The sequence below is a fragment of the Camelus ferus genome, chromosome 30, assembly GCF_009834535.1.
Source record: "Camelus ferus isolate YT-003-E chromosome 30, BCGSAC_Cfer_1.0, whole genome shotgun sequence".
NCBI lineage: Eukaryota > Metazoa > Chordata > Mammalia > Artiodactyla > Camelidae > Camelus > Camelus ferus.
This window is the reverse complement of record NC_045725.1, coordinates 8,757,871-8,784,826: the sequence shown is the minus strand read 5'-3', so window position 1 is coordinate 8,784,826 and position 26,956 is coordinate 8,757,871. Positions and strand designations below refer to the sequence as shown.

General features: G+C 32.5%; 1 protein-coding gene across 1 annotated transcript in view; it reads right to left on the bottom strand.

Annotated features, from left to right (window-relative positions):
* The window catches only part of CDH19 (cadherin 19), a 71,199-nt gene extending 50,584 nt beyond the window's left edge, over nucleotides 1-20,615 (bottom strand). The window contains 4 exon segments of the mRNA XM_032470348.1: nucleotides 1,127-1,428; nucleotides 4,652-4,787; nucleotides 14,419-14,470; nucleotides 20,460-20,615. Of these exon segments, the coding sequence (XP_032326239.1) occupies nucleotides 1,127-1,321 (195 nt within the window). The 5' untranslated portion in view covers nucleotides 1,322-1,428; nucleotides 4,652-4,787; nucleotides 14,419-14,470; nucleotides 20,460-20,615.
* Nucleotides 20,616-26,956: the final 6,341 nt, after the last annotated feature.

Here is a 26,956-nt window from a genome sequence, read left to right as displayed (position 1 = left end):
CCTGAGGTAGTCTCGGTTCTCACTGCACTGATGCACTTCCCTGCACAGCCTTGCCCACTAAGCCACCTGCCACCTTCTTCAATGGTGGGAGGGCCTATGGAGCTCACTGTGAATACGGCTACAGATTCAGTTAACTAGCAGACACTTTTAAGAGTGGACCTCATTTATGCTATTCTGCCTGTGGTTTACCTGGAGTTACCTTAGAAAATAAAAAAGAATGAGAAACATTACTTACAGTAGGCATGCACACACACACACGTGTTTGAAATCTGTTTGCCTAAAATCTTAACCAAGGTTTGGTTGAATATTCTCATATATACTCAGCTGATGGGATAGATGGACTCCTGTGGAATCCAGACATCACACTAACACTGCAGCCCTCCTGAAAGGTCTAGAAAAAGAGAGCTCATGAATGCTGAGTTGTTGCACACTTTGGGCCCAATTAAATTTTAGTGTCAATTAGCAGTTAAACTTATTTCAGTTCATTCATCTAGAGAAAGACCCTTACAGAGATGGACATGATATTATAATTACTTCTGTTTAAAGAAAATCAAATAATAATAAAAATCAAAAACACAAATAGGAAATACTCTGTCTCATTAAGGAAATTTTCTTAAAATATATTCTTATAAGAAAGTGAAATAATTATTCATTTTACTTCAACTTCATTAGTTAAATGAAGTGTGTAGGCTCTTGAAGCAACATAAAACTGAAAAAGGATTTGCTATTAATCTGCTTCATTAAAAATTAATGAGGGGTACATCCACACCTACTTAGCACAATGGGAAATCAGGCTCAATACTGCTGGTAAACATTACTGTTCTCAGTGTGGTTGCTCTGATCCATTGCTACAAGTAACACAATCAAATTTCCAGATGTTGATAAACTGCTGCATTTTCGTATGAGAGTTGAAAGTAAAATTTGAAAACCAAAGTTTTCCTTATTCCTCAACTTTTGTGAATATTTTAGGTGCTTGCAAATGCGAAACCATCAATTACACCAGGGGTCTGAAACTTTCTAGTGGTTCCACTAAGAAAATGGAGAAGTCATCCAACCCAGAACTTCCTCAACTCATTCGTTAAGATTTACAACGTTATTCCCTGTCACACTTCCAGAAAATCAGTACCTGGCCAATGTGATGTCTAGTCTTATTCATTTCCTCTGGTACAAAAAACTGGTTCCACATCCAGCCACGCTTCACTCTCAGATGAGGTCCTGCCGGGTGCTTAACTTCCTCTGTTGTAGAGTTTTCTATTGCTGTAAGGCAAGGCCATAGGAGAGGAATTCCCAACATAAAAGGCAGCAAGGAGCAATGATTCATTCTGCTCTTTGATTCCAACTGGTTCTCTTCAGAAGAAACAGTATGTTGCAAATAAAAATCTTATGTTCTCTTATAATCTTTTTAACTCTTAGGAATCTTTCAGAGTCCTAAAAAACAAGAAACAAAACACAATTTTTGACATTTAAAAATAACATTTTCTTACATAATTGCTAAAGACAGGCTACAACTTTCATATCTGTAAAAATGGAACAAAATATACATTTAATTTATCTTCCAAATAAGTTAAATTATATTTTGTGGTTCAGCAATAATTTGAATGGAATAATTATAAATTTCTGCTCAGTCACTGTCTTTTTTAAACCGTAGTCATAAATCTGCCCAAAGACTGAAAAGTTGATCTGGAAATCTCCTTGATTGATGAATGACATTGAGACAGATATTTCTAAAATGTTAACCTGCTTTATTCTTTTCTATCTCAGTAAAACTCAAACTACCCCATTAAAACAACCAACAAGCCAAGGAAAAATGCCAAAGTTCTCCCCTTTTTCAATAGAATTAAGTTTTCTCATCCAATTTCTCAAATTATGGTATTTACATAGCTAATTAAATAGACAAAATGACAATTCAGCTTAAAACCCAGGGAATTTAAAAATCAGTTAGACTGATGTAATAAAACACATTATGAATAGAAAGTCTGTTGAGGATATTTTTATATTGCATAAGGCTTGAAAGAAATGTTTTTTTCATCTTAACAAAGAAATAAAGCCATTTTTAGAAAATAAATGAAAAGTTACAGTGCTTGGGTAAAAATGGCTGAATGTTGATAACATGTAAGACGGGGATGAAAGGTACCTTTTAGTATTCAAATGTTAAAACAAAAAACTTAAGCTACTGACTTTTCCATTTCAAACATCACATATACATGACACTGATCATACCAACAAAATGATGTAAATAACACAATCTATAAAGTTTTTCTACCAAAAACCTTGAAAGCTAATTTCCAGGTTATAGGAAATTAACCTGCGATAAAATAATAAAGTAAATGAAAACAAAACAAACAAACAAATCCAGCTTGTGAATCTTTCTACAGATTTTCTACTCACCTTGTGGTCTGAGGAACAGCAGCATTTTGTTAAAAATGCTGAATCTTGAGCTACTCCAGGTACCCTAACCCTGAGTCTGCATTTTATCACACTATGTGTGAGATCCACGTACACACTGAATTTTAAACAGCACTTATTTACTAAAAAATCGATCTAGTTTCTTCAACATGTCACTGATTTGAGAGAAAAAAAAAGTGAGGGGTTTTTAAGAAAGATATTGTTCTAGATGAATGTACAGGAAATGTATAGAAAACACAATTCTTGTACAATGCTGATGAAATTGAAAATTTAGACAACTATTGTGGAGACAATTTATCCAAATTTAGTATATTTAGAAGTTAGTTTAATCTATAAACTAATAGCTATTTTCTACTGTATGATTCCTAGAGAAACTTTCAAATTTGTCCACTTAGAGGCAAATATAAGTTGGATTAACTGGAAAAAAAATATGAAAAACAAAGTTCAAGTTAGGGTACTATATGATACCAATTATAGAAGTGTTTCAAAATTATAAGATGATGCCCTATGTGACTATTCTCATAAATAGAATTTGTAAGATAAGTCTAGAAAAAGAAAAATAACAGAAAATGTATTACAGTAATTACCTTGATAGGAGAAAGAGAAACTGGTTTAAAGTTTGAAGTTTAGAAATATCTGTTACATTTTCCTCCCTCTAAAACTATCTAAAGTAAAGATGTCAAATAATAACATTCATTAACTCTGGGTGATTTTTTTCTACCATATGTTATTTTTTTTCAGGTTAAGTGTATGATTGAAATATTTCACAATTAAATTTAAAGTTGAAATATATTCCTATATCATAACAAAACATATATGAATATGCTTTTATTTGAACCTCAATATAAAAATAGAAGAATGAACAGTGGCAGTAAGTATGTCTGAATGATGAAATATTGTGGCTTTGTTTACACTCTTCTATACTCCAAATTTTCTATAATGGTCATGCATTTCAGGGGAAGTAGAGAAAATATTTCAAGTAATGGTCCACTTCTGATTGAAGAGTGTTGGCAGCTGTCAGCAGTGCCAGAAAGAAATACTCAGGGCTGAGTTTAGGCTAATAAGGAAAACTGCTATCAATTACTATGTCTGAAATGGGCCCTAGAGGAACAGGCAGTGACATTTCTGCTCTACATCTGCAATCCTGGTTCTATTTTCCAACCAGGTGAATACATGGATACAAAACTGCATAATATTTCAATATGGAAAAAATGTTAATGTATCTCATGTTAGTGTGTTTGGATTTCATCCCATTGCCAGTATCTAGGCATATTTTTTAAATAGTAAATAAAATGTAGAGTACAGTATATTTCAAACTACATAATGTATAAAAATAAAATGGCATTGGCATTAACAAAATGTTACATTATACAATAATTACATTATTATTTGAATAACATTATCATAAGCATCAACATATTATATCCAAGTAAAAATCACATGATTTTAGTATAGAAAAGTGTATTTCATCTACTATATTACATTCACATATGAAGAAATTTATATGGAGAAATTTAAAATGACCTGCATATTACCAGACAGAGGTAGGACTGGAAATCTAATTTTAAAAGCATAGAGTGTACAATGTACACTGTGTTTTACTGAATGGAAGAATGAAAATGTATAGGCATCTAATATTGCATATGACATCTGTCACTGACAGTTCATGTTATTTAAGTTGAATAAAGATCTATATAAAATTGTATTTTAATATTTGGGCTAGTCTTGAAAATAGACATAAAATGTTTTCTATCATCTCCTTTTAGGCCATCATTTTCCCTCTTATTCTAAAGATTCTTGAGATCACAAAGAAAAAGGGAAACAGTAAGACAGAATGATGGATTTAGTGGCTGTGTGTGGGAAGATAAAAATTGGAGCTGGGAAACGTGGATGGGGTGAGTTTAGAAACTTAATCCTATTTGTGATCTCTTAAAAATCAAGAGAAACTTGGCAATCTCTTAAGAGTGACATTGTAACTAGAGGATTTCAAATGGCTTTCTCGGAACTGCTATCAGGAATACAGAAAGAAATGAGCGGTTACAGCTTGTATATATAAGTGAGAAGGAAGAAAGACAACTTCTGAATCAAAAATTGTAATTAACCACACACTAAACCTTTTCCCATAGACTTTGAATATAAAAGACCTTTTCTTTGTCCCATTTATAAACTCTCATTAGACATATTTTGCATATTTACTGTGGAGTTAAAAGCATATGCTGCAGTTGAAGCAACAGCGTCAGAACACCTGCATATGAGTCTCTTGAGCCCTCCTTAATACAGCAGCCTTCCTCCGCGTTCACTGTTTGTGTGGTGTCCCAGAATATGGCATCATTCTATCCCGAGGGGCTGTTGTGAACTCTGTTCTGGAGCAGTGGGGACGGCTGTGGATTAATGAACACCGTATTTGTAGTGCTAAGCATTGACAAGATTGAACCTGACCATACAAAATATTCTAGAATGAGAAGAGACAGATTCCATTTGATGAAATATACACTGGCAAATTGCTCTTTTAAAAATCTGGTATCCCACCTTTTATTCCGCTTCCACAAGCTATCAAAATATGATTTCTTCTTCTTATTTCAAGGGTAAATCTCTGAATGCCTCTGTACTGAAGATTTGCCTAAACTCCTTTCAGATCACATTTCACATTACATGTTGCCAATGCAGTTAATATGTATAGAACTTAATGACGTCTTTACCATTTTTATTTTCAAACTTTTTCTTTTGTTTTGTTTTGTTTGTTTTGGTGGGAGGGGTAATTAAGTTTGCTTGTTTGTTTTAACAGAGGTACTGGGGATTGAACCCAGAACCTTGTGCTTGCTAAGCATACACTCTACCACTAAGCTGTACCCACTTCACCATCTTTATCATTTTTGTAATCTAATTTTAATTTAGCCATTGCATGTCTATAGGCTATTTCTAACAGTTTTTTTAATGTGTGACTTCAGTAAAATATTTTCATTACAATTTTTTTTATTTTAATGTTCTTGTAAAAACATGTAACATGCACAAATATATTATTTCTAATATATATAAAAATAATACCATATTATTTCAGGAGGTAAACCCTCACATATCTGTCTGTATTTGTATATTATTGTATAATTTAAAAACACTGGAAAATCCCTGAATACCCTAAATCTATTCGTTTGGAGAAGATACACAAAACTGTTCTCACAGTTGACAAAGAAATAAGTGAATAAAAACAAATTTCAAAATTCATATTAACATAATGTTATTCGGCCATTAAATGTGGTGCCGTAGTCATTCAATGAAACGGAAATATGCTGTATGTTTCTATTTTGCTTGGTGAAAGAAAGCTGGCTAGGTGAAAGAAAGAAATTAAATATATAGAAAATAATTTCATTAATTAAAGGAAAAAAAATATGGACAAGTTCAGAGAATAAGGCCTGGAAGACTATGTCCTTAAATGCAGACAGAAACCAGCTCTGAATTGAGGAATTATAAGTAAATTAAAATACACATGCATTTCTGTGTTTTGGTTTTAATGTTTATTTAGTTAATACATATATACATATAGTTTTATAACGAATTATAAAACTATTTTACATACTTGAAGGTTATGTAGCACCATAGTGAAGATCAAGAGTTTACTGTTTCCTGACTTTATTGAGATGCAGGGTCATAAAGGCTGCACGGTGAAGAGCGCCACCTGTGGAGCAAGGATGACTATGACTAGACCACCGCCGCCACCCACTAACTGTATGACTTTGGACAAATGGCTTAACCTCTGGGTGCCTCAGTTGTGTCATATGAAAAAGGATGATAAAACGGCCTATCCCTTAGGCTTGTTATCCTGATTAAATGAGTTGATGAGCCCAGAATATTGTCTGACACTTAGTATGTCCTGTGTAAGTATTTGGAACTAACTCTATGAGAATAGTTAGCTACACATGGGTAGTAAAGATCTAATGATTTCTTTATTTCTAAACTTCGAAGTATTTAGCTATTGTTATTTCTTCAAACTACAAGCACATATAAAAACTTTATAAATGACTACTGCAGACACAGTGTAGGAAACACTGTTCCTATTGTATGTGTTCTGCATGTATCTTCAAAGGAATTGAATGTCATTATTTTTTTCCAAGCATGCTAAGTGACTATGACAAATAAATACTGTCATGCTTGAAGCAATATGTGATATTGCATGAGCATATATAGACTGAAAATGATCCCACTGTGACTCAGAACAATTATGCTTTCAAAGAAGACTAATTATGACTTAAGGGATGAAAAATATTATAATCTATGCACTTATACAGTTTGTAACTGAATCTAGTTAGAAATTGTCTTTTCTATGACCTCTTCTTGGTTACATAAAGATAATTATTCCATCTGTGAAAACTTATAAAAATATAATGTATTCTGAAAGGCTTGTGGAAATCTGAAACTAAGCTCAACTAAGCCAGCTTCTCATAGAGAAAAGCAGATGGCAATTAATATAATGGCTCCATCTTCAGAAAACCATTGTGTAGGCTTGGCCAAAATAATATATCAAAAGACACACTTTGCGACAATCAGAAAGTTTCAAAGTTTAAAAAAAAAAAAGAAAGAAAAACTCCTAAAATCACGGTTTCTTAAAAAAACTACTTTAAAAATAAGATAACATATCTCTCTTTATCAATTTAAAGAAGCACGTCTAACTTCTTATATTGGGATCTAAATGTATGAAGCAAGCAAATTCTACAAAACCTCAGTGTGAAACAGCAGTAGAATGAGGCTTTTGGGGCTGTGAGTGGTAACATTACTACAGAGAACGTAGTCAGAGATTCTTTTCCTTTTTGTCTTTTAGTTTGAGAGATTATTTATAAAAGGAAAAATAATGAATGCCTTGAAATCTCTTAACAGGTCTCCTTTATTCCATAGGCATGTTTATAATTCCTCGTAGAGCAGTAACAGTGGAAGGTTACAGACTGCACCTTGAAGTCTTTATTTTTTAAATGTTATAGACACTGTCTCAATATTCATTTCAAAAAAGGTACTCTATATTTGTGTCAACCTATTTAAAACCTTGTCTACTTACTTAAATGTAGAAGCAAGGATACTACGAATGGAAAAATATTAAGTTCCTGAAATGTTCCAGCTGAAATATCTTGGGGACTCTGTATCATCTATTATTTCCAATCTCAGTGTCTACTTCTGTATTTAATTTATATTTATTTTTATCTTATTAGTTAATATAATATAAGTTTTTAATGAAATAATTTTTCTAATCAGTGCTTGAAAGCATCCACGACTCCAGGGCTTTGAAGTGGTGGTTCAATTTCTCGCATCTACCATGACAGTTTATCGCCCACCTGAAGGTGCCGTTGCATCCCAGCACTCAGATAATCACGGTCCCCAGAAAGGGATGCAATGAGTAATACAGAAACAGAACTGACAAAGCTTGAAGGCTAATTGGATTTCAAGAGAGATTTCCTGTGTAGGGAGTGTCAAAGGTGGGTTTGGAAATACTGAAGTTGAGATACCTGCAAAAATTACGAGTAAAGATTCCAAGTGGGCACTTTGTGATTCCAGACTGACAGAACTGCAATTGTTATCACGACACCCTCCCTTCCACCCCACTGCTCTAAGAAAAATGTAGCTTTAATTCTGTAGGACTTCATAAAGTACCCCTAACTTCTGGATAATTAGTAAACTGAAATGGCTATGATTGGGACATGAAATAAGGGAAGATAAAAAGGAACTAAAATCTTTTTATCACTGTGGTAGACATACTAAGGTTTATGAGTATTCCTATTTCAACTGGGCAGGGTTATGTGACTCACTTTGTTAATAAAATGTAAGTAAAGTTATGTCTATCACCTCAGAACAGAAGCAATAAAAGACCTATGGATAATTCTTTTCTCTTTCTCTTTCCTTTCTTAGGCAACCAGATGCTGTGGTTATGAGACGGTGGAGTCTCATTCAAGTTTGGGCTAATGAGCGACTGTGTGGAACTGACTACTGCACCCCCACTGACTCGTAAATATTTGTGGTATGAGATTGCTGAGAACTTGGCTAACATAGCCTAGCACCCTAATAAAATCACCAACTATATTCTTAACAGCATGATAGGTATTCCATGCATCCTCCTGTTAATCTTCCTTGTAATTCAATGAGATACTAATTATTAACTTCCACTTAAAAACAAGAGAAAGATCAAAGTGAGCTTATATAAACTAATGAGAGAAAGGAGGTCACAAAGGCCAGCTGTAGATAATGGCTGGAATGAAGACCAGTCAGAGCAACAGAAGAGATAAAAACGCCCAACCCAAAAGGACACAAGAGGTTGAACAGGGTCAGAGTTCAGGAGAAATATGATGTGCCCAGGGACAAGTACATTTGCATATTAATTTCAAAAACATTATTTCAGACAGGAGCCCAAGTTAAGTCATTTTCAAGTTAAGATATTAAGAGTAGTTAAAGGCTATAAGTCTTTGTAGCTTGTATAATTGAGTTAACTTCTTCCTGGGCATACGTCAAGCCCTGGTTTCTCTAGTTCAGTCTAGTCCTGATTTTTCTGGGTTATTTTCTCTGCAATAATAGGTACTGAATTAATTCTTCGGCCATGTAGTCACTATTTTAAAGCAAATGCTTAAAATCTTGTATCTTGAGTTTTATTTTTCTTTAGTGATTTCCCCATTTTTCTGATGTATTTGGATTTGGATTTCTCAAGCATTTAATACCAGGATATTTTACATTCATGTCCACAATCTATGAAATATTAAAGTCAGTTTTGGCTATGCCATTAAAAATAAAAACTTGAAAGAAATCTTAATTTCATCACAGTTATAATGAATAACTTTTAAAATTAAGATTAGCCAAGATAATGAATTGTCTGGAAAATGTTAGTCTTTTTTTCCCCCCTGAGGTGCATAACATATGCCTTTTCTTTCTCAGGTAATTAGTTACAGTATTATTTTATTTGGAGTTATAGCTGAACATAGACATTCTCTGTTAGCATTCTCATGACATGAGGTGGCAAGCAGAAAATATTTTTGTGTTAGCTGTTTTTAGTCTGTGATGTTAATTAACATTTAAAACAATAGCACTTAACAGAAGTAGGAAAAGTAGATGTTAAATTTTTATTGTAAATAAATGTTTTACCGTTGATTTGACTTTATGTATGATTATACAAATGAAAGGTAATTAAGAGCAGTATATTCAAAAGAAAACATACAACTAAAGATAAGTCTACATTCACACCTACATACAATAGTAGTGGTAAGTTCTGTATCCCTAATTAGTGAGACTAAACATTTTTTCGTAATTATTACTAGTATGTCCTTTTGGTTCCCTCTGTGAGTAGCCTCATTTATTTTTGCTAATTTTTAATTGTTTGTATTTTTCTTACTAATTTTTAGGCATTACTTACAGGTGTTGAAAAAAGTGGCTGGTTAGGCACGTACGTTTAGATTTATTCTAGTCTAGCAGTGACTTCTCATTTTCTTTTTTTTTTTTTTTATCTTCTGTAATTCTTAATAATTTATTTTTCTTAAGTTTGAGAACACTTTCCTTTTTAAGACTTCTCATTTTCTTTATGGTGACTTTTCTCATGCAGAAAATTTTAAATTTCAACAAAGTCTAAATTATCAGGTTTTCTTTTTTCTTTATCAGTTGTCATTTCTGTGCCATTTTAAAGAAATCAAATATTATAAACGCATTCTACTCTCTTTCTGAAAAAAATTCCAGGTTTGCATCTCATACTTCATACTCTTCATTAGTTCACATGGACATTTTAATTTTTTTAATTTGAGTCAAGGAATCAGCTTTACCTCTTATCATATGAATAGTAATTTTCAGAACATTATTTTGGATAATCCATAATTTCCTAATATATTTATAATGTCACATTTGTTACAAACTATGTTAAAGGCTCTCTTTTCTGTGCAGACTAATGACACAGTTTTAATTACTATATAAGTATTACTATTTTATATTCGCCTAGCTCTACTGGTGCTAGTATTCTTTTTTTCCTTCAAAATTAGTTGGCTATCATGGTTCTTTAGCATTTCCTATACATTTTAACATCAGCTTCCAAAATTATATGAAAAAATCTAAATATGTGGTTGACATTTTCTTGATATTAGAGATTCATTAAGGAAAATTTTGTCTCTACTTTTATCATGTTGAATATTTTCTCCGTTTTTGAGCATCTCTCCATTTATTCAGGTTTTTAAATAATCTTTCAATCTGTTTTTTCTTTTATATTTTTCCATTAAGATTTTGACCATTTATGTGAGTCATTCCTTAATACTTCAGAGCTTGTTTTGCCATTTTAGATTGCACTGATATAACAATTATACTTTTTAGATTGATGATAATACATCTTTCTTCTTCCTTTTTTTGTATCTAACATATTTTCTGAACTCTCCCATTAGTTCTAATTGTTCTTTTATTCTGTATGAGTAATAGTAATTCTATTTCTTCCTTTCTAACCACATCTGCCTTGACCACTAACCCAACTCCTAAATCCTAACCTCCTAATGATTACCTGACTGATAGGTTCAAGAAGAATGAGTAGAATTATTATGGATGGACACTTGTATGTTCAGTCCTGTGGATTTCCAGTTGCAATTTCAAACCCAGAGCCTATAACCACACACTTAATCTGAGTGCAGGAGAAGACAATTTGAAAAATTAGGGGCATATAGAATGCAGTGGGCAGCAGACAAGGGCTTTCCTATTTCAACAACGCCAAATAATAAATAATTTAAAAGTACATAATGTGCATAAGTACATACACACACACAATTCTAAAATTCTCACTTTCCCCCCTATTTTCACAAGGAAAAACTGTTGGTGTTTAAACACTGAGTGGCTATATATTGTTGGGTTTGTCATATTTATTTTATTAGGCTATGTTACTTTCCATTCATAGTTTTTAAAGAATTTTTGTTATGAATATGTCTTTTTACTAACTGAGATTATGAATTGATATTTCCATGTTTCTTTCTTTTAGTCTGATCTCATAATGTGTAGAACAGAGTAAACAGAATCAATAATGTTAAGGCATCCTTGCATCCTAATGTATACAAACAACTTTGTATATACGTGTGTTATGTATATAATACATAATAAAAAAACATGTAACATAAAATCTGTATAAGTAATATTTTCACATGTCAATATGATATATTTGTAGGTAGTATAAATATATAGAATATACATTATAAGATAATATAATATAGCATATGGGATATATATAGCACATGATGTTTTCCAGCTAATATCATATGCAGAATTATTCTGCTGTTTCTTCCCGATCCTGTCCTAGTTTGGCATTGGAATATGTTATCTATATAAATTGAGGAACTTTCATTATTTGGATTGCTATCTTACATTGTATGAGAGTGGACTTATTGTTAATTAGTCCCAAGTAGATACTATCTTTACCACTGGTTAGATCTAATTAATTTTTAATTTTTATGAATAGAACTAATCAAAGTTGCATTACAAACACACACACACACACACACAAATTGTGTCTAAACAAGTAGAATATGGTGTTTATTTCCAAACTCCTGCTCTATGTGTGTATGTGGTGGGGGGGCTGGTGTTTGGGATTTACGTGGGTTGAAAACTAAAGGGCAATTCATGCAGATATACCACTGAAATACTGATAAGAAAATACAACATATACCTTAGGTTTCCTTTATTACCAACCTAATCCTAATAAATTCACAGCTTTTAGATAGTCTATAACAAACAAATAATGATTTTCAATGCTAACAAAAACTAAAAGACAAATTTAGGAATCTAAAATTTTTAAACAAAGTATGATGAATAAGGTACACTTTTAAAAATTTCATAAACTTTGAAATAAATCACAGCAGTTTCACAAAACCATCAGAGTTGGAAACTCCACAATTACACAAAGTGAGGCATTTTTCAACAAAAGCATTGTTTCAAATAATTATAAAACATTATTACTTATTTTCATTATATAAGTATCTGTTGAATTGAACTTATATATCACTATAAAGACAAGATAAAGGAAAAAGTATTTTTCTGATTACCATCAACACATTCTACTCTCCCAAGAATTTATTACATTTATTTATTTTGTCCTAAATTTCCATTGTGAAGATATTATTTTGCTTTTCACTCGTTGAAAACCTTTTTAGCCACTGCTTACTACAGTAAATACACAGTTGTGCTCTATCTGACAATTTTTGCTGATGTTGTATTAGTAGCTACATTAAGCCTAGTCAAATATATCAACCGAATGTTCCTTCCTCCAATTATCAGTTGTTTCTGGTACATCTTTATAACTATAATATCTATAAATTTATTCTTCCATCAAAAGCAATACTTAGTAAGCACCACTGCCAAATGGTGTGGAAAATATGATTTTGTTATTGAAAAAGGCATAATATAAACATGATTTTTTAGAGCCCCAAATTTTAGTGAATGAAAAAAACAGTTTAATGTCATACACTCTATTTCACTTGTGTATGTGTTTGTGTTTGCACAGAATCAATGCAGAATTTAAAAATTCATAAAATAGCACCACAGAACCACACAGTAAAGGATTCAGATGAACTAGGTGAGATATTAAAATCATTCCAGTAAAAGCACTTTTTTGACAATAGTAGTAATAATTATTTAAAAGTATGAACATATGTGACAATACTATTATTAATTTAGCTGATAACATTTTCTCTACTTTAAAATTTTTACTGCACATGCAGAAAATCCCTCAATCTTTAAATGTGTAAATTAAACAATAACTTGATTAGTTCAGTTCTTCTATTTCTGGGAAATAATTTGCACATCCTATTTTACATTAGAATTAACTGAAAAGCTGGGTAAAATGTAGGTTTTCCACTCCACAGCTTCTGATTCACCAGTCAGATATTTTTAATAAGCTCTAAAGGTGATTCTACAGCAAACAGTCTGAGGACATTAACGACCTCCTCCTCCTCCTTTTCCTCCTCCTCATCATCTTGTCTAACAAATACTGACTGCTTACTCCGTGATTATAATTATACAAAGAGTATGCCATTCTTTAATTGATTTGTCTTACAACAATTCCTTGGTGCGTGTTCTATTATTGTTGCTGTTTTATAAATGCAGACAATGAGCAGATGTGAGTTAACTAGCTTTGCTTTAGCCATGTAATAATTGGTGGGACTCGAGTTAAATCCAGGGAGCTTGTTTCCTTCAGAGTGGGTACCCTTAACCAATGTGCTGGCAGGATTCTGGAATATGGATGCCAGTTTGGAAAAGAAATATATATGCAGATATTGGTCAGGGTTTCTTTTTAAAGCAGTGGTTTCCAAACTTTCATATTTTATACTCCCATCAGAAAAAAAAAATGCTTAACGTGGACTCCAACATTTATATATGTATTTATATACTAATTATTTACTTCTACAACATTTACCTATATAGGTGTTTCATAAAACACACCGAAAATTGAAATGCAAAAGAATGAGGTAAAGTATCAATACAAATAGAATTTTTTCTGTTTTCCCATAGCTCTACTGATGGTCTCATGCATGCCCTGTGCTATATAAACACCTATCAGGAGACTGCTCCGCGAGGTGGAGGAGCACTACGTGGCCATTCAGAATGCTCCAAGTCCGTATCTCCCACTTCACCCTGATTTTCCCTCTCTCCAAGATAATAATTTGCTCTGGTTCTCAGACTGACTTCTACTGTATAGCCCTGATTATGTAGTAGTAACTTTCTGGTTGCCAAATTATATCTAGAATAGATGGTTCTCATAAATAACAAAGATGAAGAATATGTAATAGTAGATAAAGGTATGCCATGAAGCAAAGAATTAAATAAAAACAACTGTATAATTTCCCTCTGGTCCTTTTTCTTATATTATTTATTTAAACCCTTATTAATAATATTTAATTAATGCTAACCATTATGAGAATCTATATAAAAAGTAAAGATTTGCATGAATGTAAAGATAACAACAGCATGGCACTAATCAAGGTACTTAAACAGGCTCAGATGGAGTTTCTCCAGCTGCAAAATGAGATAACCCACCTGACCTCTATGTATGCCGAGATCAGTCACAGAAAAAGATCGGGAACTGTACCTGGAACATATCAAATGTCCAAAAAAGGTAGTTAGTATTATGCCATAAAAACATGTCACTTATTTAAATATTTATAATCACAGATTTCTTCGGAGCACTCTAATTAATCTGTTCTTAGAGTGCATGAGAGAATTACTAGTCAGTCTCCATCACTACAGGAATCAAAAATCAAAGGGGTGACTGTCAACATGAATGCTGTTAAATCATGGAAGAAAGAGTTCCTTCCAAGACAGGGCAACAAAAAGTAGGAAATACTTCCTGCAGACTGTCTACAAATGATTTCAGGTTTATACACCCAAGGCTAATGTGTGCAGCTTCTACTATGTGAAATGTCAGGTGTTGGCAAGGGACAGGAGGAGAACTGTGCTATAGTTATGAGACCTAAGATACTTTGTAGATAGATAGGATCAGAACGTTAAAACCATTCCCTTACAGTGCCATTGTCACAACTAAATATAGATTTAGAAAAGTTGATTCTATTAACTTGTAAGTTGAAATATATCTACCTAACTCCCTTCCAATTTTCTTTAATAAAGAAACATATATCCTCAAGTAAAAAGCTGTAATATTTGGGGGTCTCTAAATCAATCACCTTAGTCATTGTCAGAAGAATATCTAATGCAGTCCACTCTTATGGCCACTTTTTAAAAAAAGGTGTGGGAATGGTTAAAGGTGAGTTTGAGAAAATCTCTTAGAAAGTAGGATAACAAGGAATGGATATAGATAATTGGATAGAAAACATCAGAAAATAAGCGGATTAATTCAAAAGACACAACATCCAAAAGTAATCTCAAAGAAATGGAGGGGAAATATTGTTACAGAATAAACGTGCAGTCTCTGTCTCCACATCCAATCTACAGAAAAAGGGCAAATCTGGCTGGCTTTCCCCCTAGTACTACAATGCAACCAGTCCATGGAGATCACGAGGGATCCCCTTTATTTCTGTAACAAAATTCAATAAATACTTTTCTCTCTCTCTTTTTTCTTTTGGAGATTAACTGTACAGTGGCATGGCACATTGTTGCCTTCACCATAACTACGCTTCCTTTTAAAAATTCTCCCTTTATTTGGCTTGCAAAGCTCCACACACTTTTGTGTTTCTCTTCCACCTCAAGAATCTGTTTCATTTTATTGATCTATTTCTTAAACTCTGAAGTTCCATTCTTGAGAAACCTTTTTCTTTCATTCTATCCATTTATCTCCTGATTTTGTGGCTTTGGTTAACAGCTGTAGAGCGGAGCAACACAAAGCAGTCTGTACAGTCCATGTGCATCTCTTTCCTGATCCATAAACCTACTTTCCAAGAGACATTTCAGTGTCCAAGTCCCACATAAAAATAATTATGCTTTATTCCTCATTTCACATACTCACTGTGTTATTTCTTTCACTGAATGAAACCAGCCTCCAATCTAAAACTCTCACTTGAGTAAATCTACTCTATAAAATGGCACACCATTTTAACAGATTAATGTGTGTGGTTTTAAAATGATCGAATGAGTATATATATGTAAATTTGAAATTTGTTCATAGACAAATATATAGACACACATACGTGTATATGTATATATGTGCATGCTTGTGTATAAACACATATGCTTCTTTATTATAAGCCAGTAAATTTGGAGTAAAATCCTGATATGCCTACAGAATTGTTATATTCTGTAGTCAATGGATAAGGACAGAAAATAAATAACCAAAGAGAAACCAATGTTTTTAAATGGCCCCAAAGATGACAGTACAAATTAGAAGAAGCGGATTCACATTCAGTTGAAAAGCTACATTGTGGCCCTTTTATTTTTCATCTAACACCTTTGGAGAAAGTGTTACATTTTTCTTTACTAATTCAAGACCAATTTCAAGCACTGTCAAAAAGTATTTGCTTAATGACAAACAGTACCATTAAAATTTCAAACAAAAGATGCATCCATATCTTTTTCTCTTTATCTTTTTTAGTGTTCAGGTTATATCTTCTATTTATCACTGAATCTGATGGTATTATCTATTTATCAAAGGAGGTCACAGATGCTCCACTACAGATTTTTAAGAATAAAATAGATGGCAAGCTCTTGAAAACAATTTAGCTATAATCCAACTTAAAGGCAGAAAAATGGCGACATTTTCCTTTCCTATGATTTATGTATAATTTGCTCATTTTCACAGGAATGACATTTCTAAATTTTGCACTTAGAGAAAATTACCTAGGTTATTTTTAGCTGTAACTGATGCACCAAAATTATTCCCACTTTAATGAACTACCATGCTAATTTACAAAATTCATTTACCATGAAAATTCTTAGAAGGAAGAAACAGATAAAATGTACTGATCTTGTATACTGACACGTCACTGTCCTATAATAACATTTCAAACTTGACTTGCTATGCCAAGGCAGAGTCTCTGAAAATTATGTTTTGCTTTAACTTTAAGACATCTTTTGATGATTCTGAATATTTTTTACTACCTTTCACAGTATTTCTCTCGAAGGCGAATTGTTATGTTGCTCATTTGTCTGTTTTAAGTAAGGTAGACTGTTTCCAATATCTGAGTGGAAATAAAGATTTGTTCCCAGGATTTGTGTCTTAGCTTTTCTTCTGGTTATGATGGTCTCTATCCATTTTGATGGCCAGTGGCTACCTACCTGCATTTCTGCCTTTTTGACTCAAGTATACACTCATAGCTATGTCCTGAGAAAAAGCATCAAAGTTGCCTACATGCCAGTCTTGGGGGAATCTTTTCGGGTTACTAATTTCTTTTTTTTTTATTTTTTAAAATTTAAATTTAATTTGTTTTTTAATTGTTAGTTTTTTTTTTTCAGGTGGAGAGGAGGTAATTAGGTTTATCTATTTATTTACTACTTTTGGTGGAGGTACCGGGGATTGAACCCAGGACATCATGCATGCTAGGCAGGTGCTTTACCACAGAACTATACCCTCCCCCTCAGGGTACTAATTTCATGACGGATGTTATATATTTCTATGGACTTATCTCTGCAGTTATTGAAATCATGTTTTTTTCTCCGTAGTCTGTTAGCATGGTGATCTCCACTGAATGATTTTTGAGTATTAACATAAGCTTGCATTCTCAAGCTAAACTTTACTTGGTCATGGCATATTATTCTTTGCATTGTTGCATTTTTTTTTTTTGGATAATATTTTAAGGAATTTTGTTCTTCCTTCAATATTTGATAAATTTATTACAAAAACCATCTGGACTTGGAGTTTGTCAGAATTTAATTTATTTAATAAATGTTGGGTTATTTACATTTCATATTTTATCAGGTCTATTATGGAAGAATATAAAACACAGACTTTTCTATAACACAATATTAAGATATATAATTCAGTGGAATCCAGTGCACTCAGTTGTACAGCTACTAAAATTCTAGTTTCACAGTACTTAACACTTAAAATGAGTACAGGATAATCACTAAGCACTCACTCCCAGTAACACCTCTTCCACCCAGCCTCAGATAACCATCCACTTGGCTGTTCTAGCCTTTAACTGTTTCTCTTAGAGTCTGACAAAGATGATTCTGAGAATTTTTCTCAGTTTTTTGATGTTTATGTGGAAGGACAGGCTGTTGAAGCTGCCTATAGCTGCCATTTTCCCTTGATTTCTTAACTTTAATTTCAAAAAGAAAATTGATTTTTGTGAAAAGGGAGTTTTTAGAGCATGTTAGCTGGATTCTTTCAATTGAATGGTGGTGAGAAACTCTCTAATGGAATCAGTCTTAAAAAAAAAGGGTGAAACATCTTTCCAGTCATTATGGTAAAAGTAGCTCATTCATTTCTCAAATCTGTGAGCTATCAAGAAAGAAAGGACTCATATAGGTTACTAAGTTCCATATTTGTTTATGTTTCATCCTCAATCTGTTATGCCAAAGCAAAGATACAGATATTGGAAGATCATGGTTATTAAAGCAAGTCATCATGACAACAAAATATAAAAGTTCTATTTTCTCATATTCATCAGCATGGTTCTCAAACATTAGGTCAGTAGCAATAAATCCCAGTCAAAGGAAAGGTTTATGAAAAGATCAATATGTTCTTTTAAACTGTGTAACATATTTATTTCTATTGCATTGCTACTCAATAACATGTTAAATACTACTTTATAACACTTAGAATGTTTAAAGGGTACATGTTGAGTAGCAAAAAATTCAGAATCAATTTTTATTTACTTACTGATTATCATTTATTAAGTTATATGCAGCCAAATTATGACAAATTCATGAAAGACAGGCCAGGTTTCTTAAGAACACATGGAAGGCATTTGTGCACATCATTTTAAAGCATCTTCAACTAATGAAAATTTAGTTGAATTATTTAAATAACTTCCTGGGGATAAATACCTTAGAAAGATTCCAAAGGGGAAAACAAAACAATACAAAAAAACGAAAGTGGGTAATATACGCTTTAAGAGTCTACAAATTTGTGTAAAAGTGCCTATGTGTTTAAGCATCAAAAGGCACAAGTAAAGAGCATACTAAAATTGAAACTGTAAAAGGCAAACATAGCTTACAAAATGACCTGGTTCATTTCAGTCATTGTTAAAAAGCCTTTGTAAAGTAGAAAACACATATAAATAATACGAGATCAAACAATTTCTAGATTTCATAAACTGGTTATTTTTAAAAATTGAATAAATCTAGATTTTAAATTTTGCAACATTTATTATTTTTTTAAAATATTTTTATTGGTTACAATATTTGGTGAACAGAAACGTTCAGATTATACTGCAATTTAAATACTTTCAAACTAAAAATTTTAAGTATGTGTATTTTCATACTAGTGGTACTTAAACATTTAAAGTATCTAGACTTTGGAATAAAGAATATTAAATGAATGTATTAATTTATTGTATTACTTGATATTGCAAATGGATCCAAAATATAAATATATATTACTAAATTTGCAAAAATTTTATATAAATAATGTCTTCTCTCCAGATACATTAATTTAAAAAAACTCATAAACTTGTTAATTTAAAAAAACCTAAAATATGAATTTATATAACCTAGAGAAAACATTTGCCATTCTATTTATGTATTTTTGTTGTTAACCTCTTTTGTTTTTTTCATGTGCTAGTTACAGATTTATTAAATCTTTTTGGCAAATTTACACTAAAATCTTTTATTTAAAATTATGATTCAATCAAATTATTTGTTAAAAATTAGAAGTGAAATAATACTAAATGTCTTACACATTTTGCATTTTCTTAAGTTTTATATATTTGATATTTGATGAATTAGCCTTATTATTTCATTTAGTGGATATATGGATTGCAAATTAATGTGTACATGTTTGGATGTGTATGGGTTTATATTTATAATATGCTCAATATCTCACTTTTATTAGCATTATTTTTATAACATTCTTAATTACTTAAGCTTTCTCACCTTAAGAATTTTCAAGAGTCAATAGAAAGTTTGATAGCTGAAAAAACTTGCCAAGAGGAAGAAAATAAAATAGTAATATTTCAACATTAGTAATAGATTGCCCTTCAAAGAAACATCTAGTTTTACTCAGATATGTGGAAAGCTGCATAGTAACATTTAACTAAGAAATAATTTATTATAAAAATATTTACTCTGTAAATAAATATTTTTCTTATATCTTTAAGATTGGTAACTTTACTGCTCATAGCATCTCATAGCACAGAGGTAAATACATTAAAAAATTAAGAAATAAAATCCTGGAGAAAGAAAAAGATGCAAGAGTCCTACATTCCTCCCAAGAAACTTAACTTTTCAAATGTTCTAAATATCAGCATCTTTTATTTTTCTCAGTCTGAACTGCAGAGGTGGAGAATTGCTCTTACCAATCTTTGTTTTAGAGAATGTTCAATATACGTGTCATAGTTTAAAATTTTTTAGAATTTTTTTCTTTATGAAGCATAAAGTAGCAAAGAGTTTTTCAACTACTTTTTGGTCCTATCTTCATTACGAAGTAATTTATATACTCAGTACATGCCTGATTATCAAATTCTTACCTGTGTATCTTCAAGTTCAGTGAGTTCTGCAGAAACTGAAATTCAAAATTCTCGTGAAATGCATGAGGAATAGTAGGAGAGATTGTTCTGAGTTTTGCTTCACAGGCCTCTCACCAAACCTTACATGTGCCACACTGCTCTGAGCCCAGACGCTTGTGCTTTTAGTACCAAGACCCTCAGTATGTCACTGCTTACTGAATGCTATTTTGGGTTTCTGAGTAGAGCCGTGAACACTGAGCCTTTGTGCAAAACATCATAAGGGCACTCTGATGTCCGTTCATAGTCTGGGATTCAAATGCAGACAACTCCAGCAAGTTGTATGAGCTGATTTTTTTTTTCTTTATTTTTCCTAACAACGAGCAAAAAGAAAATAAAGTACTTATTGGCTTGTGGTGATAAGGAGGGAATTCAACTTATGTAAGAGAATTCTGCAAGTGGAAAGGACATGCCCTCTACTTGAGGATTCGCTGATGAAACAAATGATCAGTTTAAAACAGGCACAAAAGTTACTAAAAAGAGAAGAGCTTTTTTACTGTGTGTCTATGCCTTCTGGCTGCTCCTTAATTCAGTCTTCCTGCTCAGGAATCAAATAAAATACAGAAAGAGAGGGTAATGTCTAAATTATAATCCTCATCTTTTCCTTTATTTTATTACCAAACTATAATTATTGTATTAAATTTATAATTAGATTTATAGTTATCATTACTTATAATGAAATACATAATATTATACTCTATATTGTTTACCCAAGCTGCTTTTTGTTAAAAATCACTTTTGAAACAAATCAGAGAAAAGTTAAGAAGTATGAACAGTGTCTAACACTGTGATGTCTATAAAATTTAATGTTTTTATGGTTTACATATGTGATTGTTGTGAAGAGACAGCCCCAAATTTTAAAAATATACTTGAGCCCTGCAGTACTGGGAGTATACTGCACGTTTATTTTCTTTTTTATCATAACAATGGGAGGACAGTAGGAAAGGGATTACATACAACTAATGTTAGAACTAAATAGATTACATGATGTCTGATTCATGCTTACTTCATTTTTGAATTTATAAAAACCAAATTGCATTGGTTACCATTTGCTAAATAAATGTTAGATGTCTCTGCAACATGCAGCAAAACCAAACAAAACTAAGTGTTTTTCCCCCTGCAAGTTACTCTTTTTTTAATTTTGCTAAGAACAATTAACATGAGAGCAATCCTCTCAACAGATTTTAAAGTGCATAGTACAGTATTGTAAACTATAGGCACAGTGCTGTACCGCAGATCTCTAGAACTTACTTGTCTTGCAAAACTGAAACCTTCTACCCACTGAACAACAGCTCCCCATTTCCACCTGCTCCCAGACCCTGTCAACCACCATTCTACTCTCTGCTAAGAGTTTGACAAATTTAGACACTTTATATATAAGTGGACTCACTCAGTATTTATCCTTCTGTGAATGCAGTATCTCACTTGCATAATGTCCTCTAGATTGATACACCTTCTAGCGTTTGTGTAAGAATCTAACATTTTATGGGATATTGCTTCCTGCCTTGGTACAGCGTCCACCTCCACTTTGAATTGCAATTACACTTTTCAACCTAAAAGCCTAGTGTTCAAAAAGCCCGAAGGCTTATCTTAAGGCATAAGGGAGCAAAGTGTGGGTCAGCATTGTCTATGCCAATTGTTAGAATACCAGTAAAAGCACAATCAGGACTGTAGAAACTCCACTGAGACAGGATTAAACTCTGTAAAAAACGTCCATGTTTATGTTGAAACTACACATTTATGTAGAATACCATTAACACAATTTTTGACTTCATTAAAAGTAAGATCCGGTCTAAAGCACCTAAGTAAAGTGTCCAACTAGGTTTGATTTTAATGCAGGCACAAATACTATAAATTACTTAAGAAATGCACTTTTGTCATGAGGAGAAAAGTCTTTTCCAGCTGTAGGAGGGAAAAGAAATTTTGAATAGTTGATGGAACATGGCTGTATAAGAATGGAGAGTCTCAGAATTAAGTACAGCGCTGGGAGAGCCAAAGCCATTACACTAAGGGTTACGGGAGGTCTGCACACCACAGAACAGACGTTAAAGGGGGGTGGACAATTCCAAGACACAGATGCTGTTTCATAACTACACAGAAACATTCTAGTAAACAATCATCTGCTTTCACATGCAGTCCGGGGGAATTCTATAAATGTCATCGGCCAGCAGGCTGAGGAAAGAGCACAAAGTTTCAGAGGCATTCAAGCCAGGACTGAACTGAGTTAATCTAAATAAAGATTTGAATTCAAATATTACAATCCATCTATGCTCTGAAGAGCCATCGATTTCTTTTTCTAAAATAAAGATAATTAAGGAATAGAAATCTATTAAGTTAACGGCAGACTGGACCAGCTAATGAAGTTAAGATCTAACAGCAGGCAGAAAGAAGACAAAAGCCAAACATTACTCAGGTTCTGACCCATCCGTTGAGACAACCCTTTAATCAGAAAGTTTAGGTCTACCTACATCATAGCACAGAGTATCCAGGTGACTTTAATTAGATATTTAGTCTTCGTCCAATCAGCTGTGTTCTGGATGGTAGGATCTAAGGTCTACGTCCTGATCTCTGTAATCCTGGAGCATACTACTTCTCAAACAAAAATTGTATTCATAAGCGGTTTTGAAAAAAAATTTAATATATTAAAATAGAAATAATCAAAAATATATTAACTGTATATCACTGTATCAATTAGGATTATTTTGGCTGCCATATAGACAACCAAACCAAACCAAACAAAGTCCAAAAGATAGAGACGTGTGACACAATGGATTTAGGGTTAGTCGGACCCAGTGGTTTCTCACTGCAATCAGTTATTTGGGTTTGTTTGCTCTCCTCAAGAGTAAGTAATTTTCTTTTTTCAAAGTGTGCCCAATAACTTCATTTTTTTTCTTATTAACTTAGATAATCATTTGTCTGAATCTGAACAAATTATGACAGAGAGAAAAGCTTAGAACTATCAAGCCATTCCTGCACCTGGGAATAAGAACCTTTTGGTAGAGAAACAGATTAATTTAATCAAATCAGGGCTAGACTGTTGAATCCTGTTGGTGACAAACAGTATTCACTATAGACATGTGTGGAAAATAGGTTTTTAAAAAGCTAAAAATAAAAATAATTTTTCCATGAGTGCTCTTTAGATGTTATTCTTTTCTGATAGTCCAATTTGATGCATTTTGTTTTTTAAAATCATGAGCCTATATTACAATGATAAATAGAAGAAAATAAAATAAAATGCATAATGATAAAAATAACAATGAAATACTAGGTAATCCATATACTTCAAACAATGCCAAAATTCTTTTTCCTTAAACTCAGTAAAACTTGGCTCCCAGTTAAGAAACATTTTATTGAATATGGCAACATTTTGTATGGTCTTAGATTTATCTTTTAAATCCTAGCTGCAACAGCAATTAATTTGATATAGCTAAAATGCATATGTTCATATATATGTTCCCATTTTCTTCTTTTATTTTTCTTTTATTTTCTGTTTTGTTTTGTTATTTTTTTTCCATGTGAGCAGATCTTGCTCTCTGGAGCTTAGCATCTAAGGAATAATTTTGTCTAATTAAACTACAACATAAAACCCTATGATAGGGTAAATTGACTTGAAAAAATACAGAAATAACAAAAGTCCCTGTTGATTAAAACTGTATTTTAGTAATTGGTAATACATAAACAATTTAAAATACTGGAATTCAGAACCCCAGAAATGCGGAATTATCACTATTGACCTCTGGATCTTGATGCATCCATCTATCTGTAAGTCATCTATAATCTTTACTTTTGCAAGATGCTGTGTTAGAGGTTATAGTTACACAAAGACAAGTAAGACTCTGAGCAACCATTTCTTGAAAATGAAAAGCACAAATCATTTTAAAGGATCAGACAGGATGCTTAACGAAATGAAATGAAACAAAATGAAAATCCAATAGAATCACTTCGGAAAAGAGGAATGTCAACCTCCACTGAATATGTGATGAAATGTGTTATTTAATCAAGAGCTGGTCGTGGGAGAATTTTAGAACATAACAGCTTGTTTGCAACTGAGCTGTAAGGTCCAACTCGATGTCCTGACTATTGTTTAAGTTTCCTGAAATACAGTGGTAACGTTAAGACATTTCTCAATTTATGAAAGATTTTGCATGTATCTATTAACAGAAAAATTCCGCTTAAATGGCATATTTTTAAATTAATGAAAACTAGTCATCAGAAATTAGTAGTGTTTTAATATAAGTTAAATGACGATCTTCGTCATTTACTTAATAGTAATTAGATGACAATCACAATCTGCAAATTCAGAAGCTGATGTGACAAATCTGCTCAGCTTTCTGTCTTTAAAAACAGAAGTTTTATTAGGATACAGCCACCTTCATTTATTCATATTGTCCAAACTGTGGCTGTTTCCATGCTCTGATGGCAGAGTTACGTAGTTGCAACAGGAACTCTTGACCCACAAATTCTAAAATACTTATTATCTAGCCATTTACAGGAGAAGTTCACGAACTTCTGCTTTTATTCACGTGATGTAGTAACTTTAAGTTAATATTTATAGCATAGTTTACTTAAAATTAAATTACACATATTTGACTAATAGATAAATACATGTTATAAACACATCCATAAAATATACAAAAATCTACATGGTAAAAATCATCTTTTTCTACATTATCTTGCCTGTCAGTGGGTCAATGAATTAATATAGTTGAATAAAATGTTTGTCTCTTAAAACAGAGCTTAAATATTTTATATTTACTTACATATATACATTAAGGTTAATTGTATATATATTAGTGTATATATAAACATATATATTTATGTGTGTGTGTATATATATATGTTTATATATACAGGGTGTCAAGGCATTTTCTTTGAGATACTATCCTAAGAATGGGTCTCTGCATGTTTTTCTATAAAACACAGTCGTCATGTGTCTATGTCTTCCAGTTTGTTCCTTAAGAAGAAGGACTTAAAAGAAACATGTGAAGACATACAGTTTAATGTAACTATTTTAAAGAGATAGTTTAGGTGAACAGTGAAACTGAGTAGAAAGTACACATCATTTCCATGTTCCCTCTGCCCCTACAAACACGGAGCCTCTCCAATTGTCAACATCCCCCACCAAGTGGAACATTTGTTGTAACTGATGAACGTACAGGGATACATAATTATCACCTAAAGTCCACAGCTGACATTAGGATTTACTCTTGGTGCTGTACATGCTGTGGATCTGGACAAATGTTTGGACATATATTCACCATTACAGTATCCTTTAGATTGGTTTCACTGCCCTCAAAATCCTCTGTGCTCTGCCTGTTCACCCAACCCTCCCCTTAACTCCTGGTAACCAAGTGATCTTTTTAATGTCTCTATAGTTCTACCTAAAGTTTTACAAAATGCCATACAACTGGGATCATAACATAAGTAGCCTTTTCAGATTGGCTTCTTTTACTTATAATGTTGATTTACGATTCCTCTATGTTTTTTTCATGGCTTGATAGCTCATTTTTTTAATCCCCAAATAATATCCCACTGTTTGTCATTTGACCTCCTGAAGGACATCTCTGTTGCCTCCAAGTTTTAGCAATTATGAACAAAGCTGCCATAAACATCCGTGTATAGGCTTTTGTGTGGACATAAATTTTCCCTACTTGGTTTCAGTGATTAGCTTTCATATCAATTTTTAAAATGCTTTTATTCATACCCTTCCACAGCATTTTAACACCTTGCTTTTAATGAGCATTTCTACAAGTCATCTTAGGTTTAATAGAAAAATAATGGCTTGTACTTTTCAGACATATTTCACTTGTTATATTTTGTGAAACTATGTTTTCAATAATTACAAAACCTGGCATAAATAGTTTTGCAAACAAACAGAGCTGACTTTTTGGAAGAATATATTTGTATGGTTAAGAGGAAAAGGGTGCTTATATATTAGAGAGTATTATGGAAGGTCTGTTTTGCAGAAGTGGGAAGTTTCAGTTATTCCGTTTTACAGTACAGATGGAGTGGCCATGCTATGATAGAAACTATACATACATAATCATATTTAATCCTTACCACATTCCTGCCACGTAGTTTTGTGCCCCCCGCCCTCCTCTACTTTACATTTGAGTAAATATGAGACAAAAAGCAGAGCAAGGTCAGAGAACTTTTTTATACCAAAGCTTGTATTGTACTCTCTATAACACATTCCCTCTTTACCGAAGAAAACTTGAACAATTTTTAAAAGATACACTTCTTTTAAAAACATGATCAGCAATTTAATTTAATAGTATTATAATAGCCATGATCTGTAAAGCAGTAAAACTAAGCATATAAGCACTTAAACTAGGGTCCTTTCTTCCTTTATTGACTCCTTTTTTTTGTCCTTCCCAAGGAATTTTTGAGCATCTACCATTTTTAGGCATCTGTCTTAGTGTTGGAGGTACACTCACGAATGCTACAGGAAAATAGCCCCT